This window comes from Alosa pseudoharengus, unplaced genomic scaffold, assembly GCF_046254945.1.
Source record: "Alosa pseudoharengus isolate Yale_2024_CS ecotype anadromous, Long Island Sound unplaced genomic scaffold, YU_APseudo_1.1 YU_APseudo_1.1_scf_11, whole genome shotgun sequence".
Taxonomy (NCBI): domain Eukaryota; kingdom Metazoa; phylum Chordata; class Actinopteri; order Clupeiformes; family Clupeidae; genus Alosa; species Alosa pseudoharengus.
The window spans coordinates 25879693-25894098 of NW_027468576.1; the positions used below are offsets into that span (position 1 = coordinate 25879693).

At 39.8% G+C, this 14406-nt stretch overlaps 3 protein-coding genes across 3 annotated transcripts in view; 2 read left to right on the forward strand and 1 right to left on the reverse strand.

The window, feature by feature from the left end:
* Positions 1-1594, reverse strand: part of glis1b (GLIS family zinc finger 1b) — a 71714-nt gene extending 70120 nt beyond the window's left edge. The window contains exon 1 of the mRNA XM_076275415.1: positions 992-1594. Coding sequence (XP_076131530.1) covers positions 992-1268 — 277 coding nt within the window. The 5' untranslated portion in view covers positions 1269-1594. The remainder of the gene's footprint in view (positions 1-991) is intronic.
* A 3882-nt stretch (positions 1595-5476) lies between these two features.
* Positions 5477-10368, forward strand: dio1 (iodothyronine deiodinase 1). The gene is made up of 5 exons (XM_076278587.1): positions 5477-5858; positions 5945-6088; positions 6222-6421; positions 8973-9072; positions 9587-10368. The coding sequence occupies exons 1-4, from the start codon at positions 5528-5530 to the stop codon at positions 9036-9038; spliced, it is 741 nt and encodes a 246-aa protein (XP_076134702.1). The 5' UTR covers positions 5477-5527; the 3' UTR covers positions 9039-9072; positions 9587-10368.
* A 742-nt stretch (positions 10369-11110) lies between these two features.
* On the forward strand, positions 11111-14376 carry LOC143117099 (dynein light chain Tctex-type 5-like). The gene is made up of 5 exons (XM_076278596.1): positions 11111-11877; positions 12171-12279; positions 12611-12712; positions 13213-13293; positions 13565-14376. The coding sequence occupies exons 2-5, from the start codon at positions 12178-12180 to the stop codon at positions 13925-13927; spliced, it is 648 nt and encodes a 215-aa protein (XP_076134711.1). The 5' UTR covers positions 11111-11877; positions 12171-12177; the 3' UTR covers positions 13928-14376.
* Positions 14377-14406: the final 30 nt, after the last annotated feature.

Sequence of the window (14406 nt, forward strand, 5' to 3'; positions counted from 1 at the left end):
GACGTCAAATGTATCTAAAACAAGAGAGCAATTTTAGATTTCCACTGAGTGCATTTTAATACAAACAAGTAAGTCCTATTATTGTTGTGTGATTTACTGAACTGCTTCATCATTTATTATTATGCTCGGCGCGACTCCACATAACAAACCGATGATAAAATTGGTATGTCTTGCATTTATTTGCCAAAATATTACACTCTGTTTCAATAATCCAAACAAATAAAATGCTCTACTCAAAACCTCTACCCATTAAACGGAAAATGCTTGTTTCTTTTAAAAAGGTATTACTGCATTTATTGGAGGTTGGGATTTATTTTGAATTATAAAAACAATGAGGTCATACAAATGCATTATGCATTAGATCTGTCTCACCAAATTAATTTATTAAGATGGTCTCAACAAATTTAGCAGGTGAATCTTTCAGTAAAATTCATCATCTCAAATAATGATGAAAATGGGTATTCATGCAGTCCATATAATTTCATTTGTCATGTGCTGTCTTGGGCACTTTCTAGAGTAGTTTAAAAATTGTCAAAATCTCAGGCAATCTTTTCCAGTCTGTTCCCAGTAACTAATGTATATGTTAAACACTTCCAATGAAATGATTTCAAGCTGACATCTGCTGGCATTCTTTCTAACAGAAGGGCCTCTGCTATCTGGCAGTTCTTCATGCAACACTTCATGATGTGATAGTTTTGGCTCCGTGTTAGATGCTGGCGGGACTTCATGCTCAGTTAATGAACAATCAGTTTAGTTGTGCGTTGGGTTGGCAAATGGGATATCCACACCATATTGTGTAATTGAGTGTGTGATGAGTTAGGGTCATTAGCTTACTCATTACTTTAATGGCTGTTAGTGTAAGCTAATCTAAATCGATTGGGGAAAAAGTAAATCTCAGCTGTTTTTCAAAACATTTTCAGAATGTTTTATTTAACATGTCCAGTGCATTACTAGTTCTCGCCTACTCGCATTGTTCTTTGTAAGAACTTACCTTGTGCAGTGGTCAGGGGAAAGTATGCCGTTTGTCCTTTAGCCGGTTGATGCGCCAGCGGTTTCTCCTGAGCTCCAAAGCGCTCTGCCGGGACAGCTACTCGCATGGGGCTGGGACCGTGTACATGATCTGGGTTATGATCAGGGCTTCGGCATGGCTGGCCACCACAGTCGTCGTTCCCGAGGCGCTTGGACGCGATGTCTGATTTACTGTTGAACATGGAGATGGTCAGCCCTGCGAAGTCCGTGAACGCTGGGGCTTGGTGGTGACTGACCATCCCAAAAAGCGCAGAGGTCCTCTGCATTTGGAGCTCTGACTTTCCTGTGTGCATGTCCCTTGGCTACGAAACACCCAGTCTGTTCTCCTACCTGCGTAAAGATCAGTGACATCAATGGTATCGCGGTATTGGTAAGAGAAAATACAATCACAGTGTTTTAACAACCCAGCTGCTTCAGTGATCGTTTCTATCTCTGGTGAACTTGAAAAAACACGATCAGCATTTAGATGAGTGCAACTTTATTACATTCCTGACATAAGGAACTTTCCCCCGATAACCCAACAAAGTGCATTGTTGACTCTTACCTTGATAAACTTTGGAAGGGAAGAGAGAACAGATTAGATTTGGAATGAGCGATGAGCATCCGCGTCTGCGTCAGGAAGGTTGGAACGTGCGCATTTACCGACCGCATCCTTTCTTGTTTCGGCCGCAAATTTTTATGAGTTTTCAGAGCTTGAGTTCTGAAAAACCAAAATACTCGTCCTTTTTTCTGATTGACTTCTTTAACAACCATTCGGCAGCCCAAAAGAGGTAGGCACAAGTGACGATCACGCAGTGGGCAGGAAATTAGTAAATTGAGCGCTAAGACCGCTTGAACAAGCAGTTTGGAGAGACCGCGTTAAACAATGTGTCCCAGAGGATCACGACTGACAACCAGAGTGGACAGGTGCCAGTATCAATAGAAACAAATCATAGTGGGATGAACACTACGTCTCTGTTTCAGTGGACTTGGGTGAGACCCCTTTACCCACAGGGCAATAGACGCGCATAGTAAGCTACATCATCATCAGAAGATGCTGTGCGAGCTACTTCCACAGCACAGAATGTAACGGTTAATTAATATACCAAAGTTGTTGCTGACAAGTTTATTCAATATTTCAACGCACCGCCCCTGGCAGAAGAAGATCATTAGTCTTACCTCGTGTTGTTTCTCTTTACTTTTAATTAACCCGTTTGAGAAACCGATCTTTTTGTGATTCAAATTTCAGAATAGATATATCATTATGTCACACATTTCACTTGCTTGCGTGACCTCATCCATTGAGAGTTTATTTATTGTTAGAGTTAGCTATCAATCAATCCTATACCATTCCCTATATCCAGCATTTTCTGTGTTTTGAAACTTGGTATATGCATATTTTAACTCTACAAAGATAACATTAAAAAATACGGCAAATATGCTGGCGTAGTGCTACACCTTAGCACACTACAGTTAAGAAATGTTCCAGATGTTTATTTTAGTTTGCTAGAATATGTCCACAAACAATACGTATCAGGGAGCTGTTATATGTTATTAATCAATGTGAAAATAACTATGTCACTATAGATTATGGTGATCTTTTTTGAAAGATGTAAGTCAAAGGGTTTTGTTGCAATATTGCTGGCCAGTTAGCTCAGGGCCATTGCGGCTAATTAACAAAGCATTCTTGTCTAATTGATGACAGCAGCAGCATCGGTCGACCCCTAAATCCAACTGCACGAATCGATTGTTACATAGCTAAATTGCGACCTCATGTGGTCAATAATTTACTTTGCTAAAATGTATTTTGTTGTTCTGATAAGAGACTTACGTTCCATAATAATTTTCTTTTGCATTATATTCACAGTTCAACTGTCCGTGGGTGCACAGATCATTACTGTAATAGTACATTATATGGACAACTATTTTTCTTTTAGATTTATAAACCACAAAACGCACAGCATTCAGCCTACACTGCAAAAACTGCTTATCTGACCAAGTGTTATTAATCTTACATTAAGATAAGTATCATCATTGTTTTTAGGAGCCTATAAAAAGACTTAACTAGCACTTTGTAAGATCATTTTGACTTAGTTTAGGCCTACTAAGAGTTTGGCTTATTTTAAGACGTCTTATCAAGACAGATTGCCTTAATGCACTGGCAGCCAAGTTTGCTTTTTTTCTTGATAATATATCTTATTAAATTAAGTTAAATGCTTTTATGAGAAACAGCTAGCTAACTGTCTTTATACTGAAAACAATACCAACAATTAGATTATTTGGTCTTAATATAAGATTAATAACACTTGGTTAGACTAGCAGATTTTGCAGTTTTGCCAACTTTAGGTCCAACAAGAATACTATATTTTTGGCTCAGGATAACTGAATGATGGCATCAATAGCTTACGATAAAAGATAAATGTCCCTTGTTTCTGGAAACCTGTATGGTCCATGTAAGGCATTTGAGGTGAAGGGGCGCTCACAGAAAGGGAACAGGCAAACATAACAAGTGATTGGGCACAAACAGGAAGCAAGTCAACTTTTGCTACACACATGTTCAAATACAATATTTCTAAAATATCACCATAGTCCAATTAAAATACATTTTAAAAGCCCAATTAAATTTAAATGGAATTAGGCCTATATAATACAATTAATTTCAGACAAACTCATGTCATGTCAACTGACATAACAGGATCACTGCAGTAACAGGATCACTGCTTCTTGCTACCATGTTTTTTGTGTTTGCTACATCTTCAGGATGACCCCTCTAATGTGACTGTCCCCTCTGATGTGACTGTCAGTTATACTATAGGAGTGGCCTTGTAAACAGGGACTGGTTTGAGAAGAACCTGAATGGTCCACTATAGCTGTGATTTTCAGGATCATAAAATGAAGTAGGCCAGGGAAGTTGGAAAACAACCCTCGTTCAATGTGTTGGGCCCAGGGGCTGTTGCCAAACAACCATAATACCTAACTTCTTCGTTCTACTGAGGAGCATCACCATTTGTTGTATAGTCTTACTTGCTCCTGTTGTGTCTATCTTAACAGTCATTTCTAAATATTGCATGGTACCTCTATTCAAATGTGTATGATAGGTAAGATGACCAGGCATTATCATCTTATCCTGTAAGTAAGTGGCATGAAGACATACACCAAGACATACACCAAAGTATTTGAGGAAGTGTGTCCAGTCATGGTTCTCTGTACCCTTTGCATACAAATACAATTTGTGCTTCACAGCCAATTCAGGTGAAAGTGCGTTGTCTGAAAGAGCCTACAGGAAAATCAGCGAAAGAAAGGTGCTCTCTCTGTGAGATATTTGACCTACGTGTATGAAAGGAAGTATAGACTCATTTATAGAAAACATGACTATATCTCTTGCATGCAAACACACACTGCCCTGGCACTGCAGATCTGCAATAACAGCAATAACAGCTGTGGATAAAACTGAAACCAAATTGCAAACTTTATCTTTTAATGCTTATTCCTGGGAGTTTTTTGTCTTTGTTGGTATTTGAAGCAAATAAAATCATAAATTATAAATTATAAACAAAATCTGCCATATGATTGCTTGGCAATATTGAGGCACACCTGTCAAAACGATAACATCAAAAGTACATATTATGATACTGTACCTTTTGAAGAAGCCATAACTGAAGCCAAGTCAATATATCAGTTTCTCACCAGCGGCTTTTGTCTTCGCTGTTGTGCTCTCTCTTGCTCTCTCTCTCTCTCTCTTAGGGAGGGATGGGCTGTTGGGGTTGTGCAGAAAATTAGGGGATTAAATCAATCTTTGATTATTATCTAATGGGGGGTGGATTACAGAGGTGGGCGAGATTGTTGACTTGTTCTTCTTTTGTTGTATGGATAATACAACAGGCACACTTACACATGCACTATAGAAGGTGTGGAATGTTCACTAATACATCATAGCAAGGACTATCACTGCATCATAGCTTGTAGCCCAAGTACTGTTTTTGTAGATTGGCATAAATATGAAGATGTCTGATGTGTCTCTCCCCCATATATTTTCTTTTTTTTTTCTAGGTGACTGCCAAACCATGGCTCTCTCCTGCTTACCATGGCTCTCTCCTGCTTGTCCAATGTCTTCACATTAGTAGATAGAAGTAAATCTTCCATTGCTTTTAAAATAGTTTGATTTGATTTGATAGTTGTGCTTCCCATAGTTCTGAAAATAAAATTGTTGTATAGGTCTTAACTGCTTGGTAGCCTCCAGTCCTGTTCTGGTTTTACGCACGGACATTGCTTATACAGTAGCCTAGCTTAAGAACTCAGAATTTAAGATTAAATGATTACAACTGTTTGCAATTCAAGGCCAGCCAGATGATGATATTTTTCTGTGTCCTACGCACGGTCTGCAAATTCTAAACTAGTCAGTGTGCAGCAGCCTCCGTTGTCCGGAAGTTGCGAAATAACTGAGTGAGGGAAAAGCGACGCTCGTGGAGAAAGTTGTTAGTGTAGCCGTAGAGCAGATAGTGGAGAAGGGAACAGAGCAATGCCTAGCGTCGTTGCTTTACTGAAGGCCATCGGCCTTCTTTGTTATGCAACGATACAGACTTCTGTCTTCTTTGTTCTTTCGTTCATTTCTCCGAGTTTAACAAGAAAAGTCATTCTAAAAGTTAGCGAGAGGACAACAATGCCCCAGAATCCTAAATTTAAGTACGAAGACTGGGGGCCAACATTTATCAGCTGGACATTCATCAAAACCGTCGCAAAGCATGCCTGGATTAATCTTGGAGAAGAGGCATTTGTTGGCCATAAGGCTCCTGATTCAACAGTAATCACAATGGATAAACAAAGAACAACAATCCTGAACTTTCTCAAAGGTGAGTGGTCACGTAGTAGCTGGTTATTTTGTGCGTAATGTGGCTTTCTGTGTTGCCGCTGCTTCTAACAGTATTTCCAATTCTAGGCAACAGACCGCTGGTGATTAGTTTTGGAAGTTGCACATGACCCCCGTTTCTGTTCAAACTTGGTGAGTTCAAACAGCTCGTCAAGGACTTCAGCGATGTAGCCGATTTTCTCGTAATCTACATTGCAGAAGCACACTCAACAGGTAGGTACGCAAAATGCATAACTATCCTTTATGAACGTGTAGGCTACATGGTATACCCTTTAAACTTTAAATGCTGCGTTTCCATTGCAAATCCAATACATTCCTGCTCTGATATGCTGTTGTGTTTTGACAGATGGGTGGGCATTTGATAACAACGTTGACCTGAAGCAACACAAGGATCTGGAAGATCGGCTGGCTGCAGCACAGGTCTTGGCTAAGGAGGATCCCCTCTGCCCTATTGTGGTTGATGATATGACTAACCTCGCTACTGCAACTTACGCTGCAATACCTGAGAGATTGTATGTAATTCAGGGTGGCAATGTAATCTATAAGGTAAGTGATTCAGAAAACAGCTGCTATATTATTGGCAAAAAGTCACTCTAGCCTAGCGTGTGAATTTGCGTGAGGTAGCCTAAAGGAACTTGAAACAGTGGAATCTTATCACACTGCTCCAGCCTTCACACGCAACCCCGTCCATATGGTGGCTCACTGCCAAGTGTTATGAGAATGCATTACAAGAGGTGCTGTCAGTGAACCCTTGAACTGACGTCGAGTTGTCACGCTATTCAATCCAGGCCTCACACATAAACCTAGTCCATGGTGGCTTATAGCCAGTTTTTCTACAGGGGCGTAGCCAATTTAGCTGATGGGATTGGTCTTTCCCCCCAAGCTGTGGAGTGCGCGCTGAACCACCGTCAGGCAATGATATGATATGAAAACAGTAAAAAAAAATTGTTTTTATTTAAACATAGTATATACCCAAAGAGCCACAGTGAAGTAGACTGTTATAACTGTCCATCTACAGAAGGCTGAAATGTGGTCCTGCTTGGTATACACCCCCCCCCCCCCTGAACTGACCTAGAGTTTACAAAAGTGAACCTAAATAACCAAACATAAACTGTGTATAGGGCTACAGTGTGATTTACAGTTTTCCTCAGTCGCTTTGGTGCATTTCTCGAATCATCATTAACATTTGTAGCCTGGCGGGCCATCCTATATCATTGAAATGTATAGTCCGGAATCGAACCATTCACCTCGCTTAATCCAAGGGGCGGGCAGAGAATTGTCTTTCAAACTGCCTAGGCATGCAATAGGCCAGCGCTACGACCATATCCGTATCCGGTCGGCAAAACGGCAAATACATCCTTCTTCGAAAGGAATGACTTAAGTGCATTGTGTTGCTCAACTTTCCAAAAAAAAAAAAAAGTCCAACTCCTCCAAAGTTGACGCCAACGCCGATTCAAACAACCGCTCTTCGTTCGGCATAGCCACCTTCCTTGTTGTTCACCGTTGCAGGACTGTCGTTATCCTGTTAAGCCCGCCTTAAGACTCTCTAACAAAATAGAGCGCTGTGATTGGATGACGTCCACGGCGTCAGCCAATAGAAATCCCTATGGTTTGATACTAGACGTACAGGCTGAGCAAATTAATTTGCCGCCGCTAGGGTGCGTCTAGATTTCTAGGCTATAACATTTGCACAACAGTAGGTGCAGTTCTCAAAACAATTATAGTGCAAACTGACCGCATAGTGGATTACCTGCAAAAGCGCGTATCTTGCTCAAAATGCTTTGTTTATGTCTCAAAAGCAAATACTTAACAATGAAACTAGCCTAAATCTAGACGCACCCTAGCGGCAGCAATTTTGCTGCCAGGGCTAGTCTAGCAACTCTCCGTTGGCTTGTGAGCTTGAAAAATGTAACTTCTATCAGGCCAATCAAATCTGTTAGGTGGGCTTAACGTAATGATTGATGGCAGAGTTGCAACGGTTGGGCTTGAATTCCCTGCTACTTGAAAATGAAGATGGATGTTGCTGTTGGCGAACAGTGTGACACAAGTTAAGCTTTTTTTAAGTTGGCAAAAGTTTGAACTAGCCAACTAGCTCCGCTGATGGGAAAATGCATGGGACTCATAGCGCGTGCAGAGGGAATTTGCAAGACAACCGATTATCCCGCCCCTCGGACTGAGCACTGCGAACGGTGAGTGCCCAGACCCTACATTTGAATGTGGGTCTGGCTCGTCAGGCTACAATGAAACAGTCAGTGCAATCAAAATGACAAGTCCTGACATCATTGTTTATGTTACTGTGAAACAGTTTTGTCAATATGACCGTTTTCTCTGTATTTTCTAATAAACAATGTGCAAAGCAGCACTATTTTCTATTTAAAAACTACAAAGTTGCTCATTATTGTGTGTAGAAAGGGTTGATTGCAAGACAGTGGATATGTTTCAAAGTTTTTACTGTTGAAAGCCATTGTGACAGTATAAAGAAAACAAAGGCTTTTACAGCATTGTGCAAATGAAAAATGACCAATATACAGTAAAACACCCTTTGGTCAGAGCTGTGCACCACTGCATCTTTCTATACATCCTGATGTTCCTGTCTGTCAGATCACATATATGCATAGCTAGACAGACTATGACAACTAGTTATGACAACTAGTTCAACATGTTTCAATGTAATGACACAAGGAATGAAATAAGGCCAATTTATTTTATGGGGTCTATTCAGCAGGGAACCAGTATAGTGCACTTTGACCAACATGCATCCAAAATTTAAAAAGCAGCCGACATTTGTACAAAATCAGTGGCATGGATGTACTAAAGCATTGCTATTTGTTCAAGATGGGGAGAAACTGCTTTAATGATGTACACAAGTGATAAGGTGATATGGAACAAACAGTTTTGAGAATTTCAATTCTAATCTGAGAAATGCACCAAAGCAGCTGAGAAAAACTGTAAATTCATTATGCTGACATGATCAAAAAGTTTTAGCTTGCTCATGCTTTCCATGCACTTAATTTCCCAATTTCATTATTTTTATATTTTTGTGATCTTAGTGAGTTGCGTTACTTAACCATTCATCTTTGACCATTTTTGTTTCTAGGGAGGGAAGGGTCCATTTTATTATGAACCCCAGGAGGTACGTGAGGTATTACAGAAAATGAAGTAGGAGATTGAGGGCACTCTTCTGTGTGGTTTGTAAGGTGAGTGATGTTAAGGAATAGCAGTGATAAGGGATAGCATAAACCTGCTTTTCTTGTGTTGCATGAACTTACAGCTGAAGGCAATCAACACAATTTAGAAGTCGCACCTTGTGTGCATAGCACATGCTCTTGAGAAGTGTCCACAGACACACACTATCTAGTAGTCCATAGTGTGCTACCGTTGTGACCTTTTCATTAGAAGTATGTAGCCTAATCTTGTCTGCTGATGTAGCAATATATGTTTTCTAAACAAAGTTTGTGAGGTACCCATGGGATGATTGACAGCCATCACTCCCTACTTCCGTTTCTAAGAGATTTGAGCACTCCTTACCTGTCCATGCCACATGCGTTGGTATTTCAAAGCCTCCCCACCTCCCCATTTTGTACCCCCTGATCCCAAAGTTGTTTTAACTGCATGGATATGCCATCTGTAAAACTTGTTGTCCTTATCCTTGGCACTATCTTGTGTCTCTGTTCTTAGACTGTCAAGATAGTGACTGTTTTTCTTTTCCAGGGAGGCAGTATATTTTATTCCAACTGCAGTCCTCAGGCGATGAGAAGACATCTGCAGAATATAATTACTTATTTCATCAGGTAAATCCCAGAATAATCCCAGTAAATTCCAGAAATTAAAAAAAGGATTGTGGATCTAACAGGATAAGAAGCACTTTGTTCTCATTTCTTTATTTTCAAGAGGGTTGTGTAGAAGATCACTAACATCACAGAGGTGTGTTGTAGTGCTCAGCTAAACATTTGAATCCCCAGTAGCTCACTGTTTTGTTTATGATGACTACAGATCAAACCCCTGGCCTCTGTAATCAGATGTTTAAAAACATGAGCAGGTGATTTACATGTTAAGAGGACACTTTCAACATTCTATAGGAGTTTATGAACATAATGTTTGGTACTTCAAACATGGAATCTGGAATCTTGAAATCTGGAGAAATGTGTTTTTTTGTTCCTGGAGATATTTCTGTCATCTTAAGCAGCCTATTCTTTTTTAAGTGGCACATTAATTACCTTTGGGGGTGAAATTTTTGCTGCAATCACCTACATAATATATGCACAACTCTTCATCTAGTTTAACTGAATGGTGAGAAAATGAACGTTTGGCTGACTCAAGAAATGAATGACAACGTTCCAATACATCTCTGATTAGAGATAGTTTGCATTGACACTGCTTCAGAAATTAAACAAAGACATAAAAGGTTGCTTTTTAAAATGAAAGATGAATGTTTTAAATATTAATTGACAGTTCCCAAAATATGCAGCATGAGTGGATGTCTTGCCCCCCCCCCCCCTTTGCTGAAGTTCATTTTTTTCTCTCCATTCAACTAGTGTTTCATCGTATATGTACATTGTGTACTAATGTTCTCCCATGATTTTGTATCATCATATGTGATGATGACAGTGTAAACCGTCCTGTAGGTCACTGTAATCTGATGGCTTCATAGTAGATTGTGTACAAAGTTCTGAGACAGCATTGATATCACAATTGTTCAGCTCTGTGTCAACTTTTTTTTTACTGTAATGCACACATTACCCATGTTTTAATAAACAAATGTACCATATTGTTGTTTGTCCTCACAACACACACTAATTTAATATATATATATATATAAATATATATTTTCACACTTTATTTTTATATATATATATATATATATATATATATAATGTCAGTAAACTTGTACAGATCGGGTTTTTTTCTCACAGCAAGAGTATGTATTTTTGTGCAACATAAACATTTGTCAAGATTGAATTATATATATATATATATATATATATATATATATGAGATGTGAAAGGCATTTTGGAACACATAATTAAGAATGTGATTCTATTCATAAGGTATAACAAAAGCAAAGGAGAGAAAGACAAAGAGAAGAGTTTCACCAGCCTCAAGACACAGTTTAATAAAGAGTAAAGTGCAGAGGAAAGACCTTAAAGTTATTTGGATTGAATAAGTTTCATTGTAATGTGCCTTAAGAAAACACATCCACATTCTCTTCTCAGCTACACTTTATCTTTTTGGATGAATAGAAAAGATAAAGCATTTACAAGATTTCACATAAAAAGAATGAAGATGCCTATAATTTTGGCCTAGACATGTTCTCTGGAGTCACATCCTATAAAAAATGTTTTACCAGCGTTCTGTTCTAGTTTGTATATTTACATTGGATTTAGTGGATGATAATATACTGGAAAATGCTCATTTAAATAGACATTAAGAAGTATTGTATACCAGGGCACAAAACTCTTAAAATTTTATATAGCAGATAATACAGCTTTGTCATAGCACAGAATACTGACCGACATGGAAAAAAAAGGGGAAAATCAGTAACTACCTTCCTGCGTGCACCAGCTTAGGGTTGCTATGAAATGAACCCCAAACACTCAGTTAACCTGTAAAGATTTATTAGACTGTTCTACTGTGCTAAATCTTGCAATCACCAACAATAGGTCTAACTCAACCAGACCATGAGAATTCATGTCTTTGATTGTGAAGCAGGAAAAAAAACATGCATAAATTAAAAGAATGGTATAATTATTCTCAGACATTTCAATGATGAGTTTGATGTAGTATGTCCTCATTTCATCTTCAATGTGATCTACTGTTCAAGCCTTGCCCAGCACATCTGCAACTGGGGAGATAGGCAAAGGGAAACTGCCAGGTCTTGTTATGTTCACAAAGCGTGACAGTTACTGTATGCAGGGAACTGTTGAGGGAGGTCCAAGCGAACTCAACCAAACCCTCTCAAACAAACCCTCAGCTCACAAACACACACTGATCTCAAGCCACAGGTAAGGCCTTTTCCCTGTTGCTCAAATATCTTTGTCAATGTGAGATAATTTCACACTCATCTTTAAAATATTCATGGGTGAATCAGCAGTCTAAATATGAGGAAAATAGCTAAATTAATGGCATTCCATGACGATACTGACATGCTTTTAGGGAGATTCTGTCATGAACTATGCCATGTAAAATATAAAATCAGCATGTTCACTTTTTTTCTCATATTTCACTGTTCTACTGTAATAGTTTCATGTCTGCTCTGTCATTCTGTGGTCATATTTTAATTCATACTCACTGGTAGCTGAGAAATGAATAGGTCCAGGGAGACACACAGGATGAGCTTGGTCCCACTGAAAGAAACAGGAAAAGGAAACAGTAAAGAGGACAGAAACATCTATACATTCAAAGAGGTACAGCACAGCCAAATCATTGATTATTTACCACTTCCCTTTCTTTGTGATATGAATATGAATATGAATAACAATGATGTTTGATAGCAGAGATTACAGTTCACTACATAGCTTGGGGTTGAAGTTTCTTTGGTGTCTGTTTACAACAATTATTTAAGAAACCAAAGATGCTAAAATGTGATAGCAGAGATTACAGTTCACTACATAGCTTGGGGTTGAAGTTTCTTTGGTGTCTGTTTACAACAATTATTTAAGAAACCAAATATGCTAAAATGTTAAGTATCAACATATGGAGTGGAGATCTCAGTGTCTTATTGTGTTTGGACCCCAGGCCTCCATCACGCCGGTGCAGTTTTCCAGACAAGTCCAGGTCCGTCGCCTCATCAGTCTGAAGGGCTTGCTCACTGCTCAGAAGTTCTCAAAGGGGTTAAAGGTCAGAGTAGTCTCTATCTCCATATCACAGCTTGAAATTTAAATCACAAAAGGTAGGGGGAGCTGTGGTGCTGGTGGCTGCAGTGTCCATAACACATTTGGGCCCAAGAACCCACAGGGAGCGGGCTTCAGTTCCAACCCGCAGTCACTTTCCGAGTCCATCTCATCCTCTCGCCCACTCGCTTCCTGTTAACATCTGTATTTCCAGCAGAAAGCCTGTATAGGTAATGTCTGTGTAATGCAGTGATCTGAGACAGACTAATTATGATTTACAGTCTTAAATGTGTTGTATTCTGATGTTTCTGATGGTTGGTGCCACCTTTGCCCAACGTTTGTGCCAGAGTGTAAAAACCTGTGCCATCTTGCAATTGGTATTATGTTTGAGTACCGTCAAATGAATAAACAGCATCTCTGTCAAAGCTTAATTTGACTGATATGTGAATAAATGACAAAAGGTGAAACCATTTCTCTGTGTGTGTGTGCGTATGGCTGTATTCTCAGGAGCGGACAGCACAGAAACTAGCAGCAAAGAAAGGCGTCAGAGGCCCTGCAAGAAAGTTGATTCCAATCATAAATGACCAGGTCTGAATACGAGTATTTTACAACCTCTTCCTCCCTTTAAGTAGCCGCAGCACCTTAGCCATTGCTAAGTTGTGTACTTGTCATTGGGTTGTCACGTCAGACCACAGGTCTGATGCAACGACAAAGTCTCGTGATTGGCAAGCATCTATGAATGATGATGACTTGATGAAATAAAAGCTTGGGCTTCCTTCAGACATTTGGAGCACATTAACCCAGAACTCCACCTCTTCTCTGTCTCTCAGAACGCTCACGTTCACATTGTGATCTGCAGGTGCCAACCGGCTGTGCCCAGCCTAAGGAATGCTTCCCGGTGGCCCACGTCTCACAGCTGCTGCACGACTTCCTGGCCTCCCGTCTGGACGGCGTGGCCTATGTTGCTGGCACCGGTGGGCCCTTGTCGGCCGGACCCCTAGCACTGGCGCTGAGTGAGGATCTGAGGGCACTGGTCCGGGCCATCTGCCCACCACGCTACCGGCTGGTGTGCACCGTGAGCCTGGGACCAGCGGGGCAGGAAGGGTTGATGATGGCCAGCCGATGCCTGTGGGACGCACATGCAGACACCTGCATCTCACACACCACCCAGACAGCGCAGATCTTCTGTGTGGCGTCAGCCTTCGCAGTATATTATGAATGACAATGAAAACTTTTATTTTTATGGTATTTGGCAGATGCTTTTGTCCAAAGCATCTTTTGTCCAAAAAATTGCAGTCAATACCCATTACATAAATATTCAAGTGTTTCTAGTTTTGCCTTAGATTAGATATGCCATGGTTTATCTGTGTTTCTTCCCAGAAGAAAACATACTTTAAGTGGGAATTAAAAAAAGTTATTAAACTCTTAGGTCTAGTTCTCCATACATGGCTTAAACCTAATAGAAAACTACAATGAGTGTGCAAGAAACTGGTATGGTGGAATAGTACAAGAGCTATGAGCATTTAGCATCCCATGAATGAAAAAGATGGCCTTAATCGGTTTGTTTTCACTTCATGGTCTGACAACAGGCTGCAACTAAAACGATGTTTCAGTGTTTACAATTACAGACAGGATGTCACACTGTTTTATAGGATGATGTCTCTGAAATGTTTTTTATTACACACAATGATGGGTTTATAA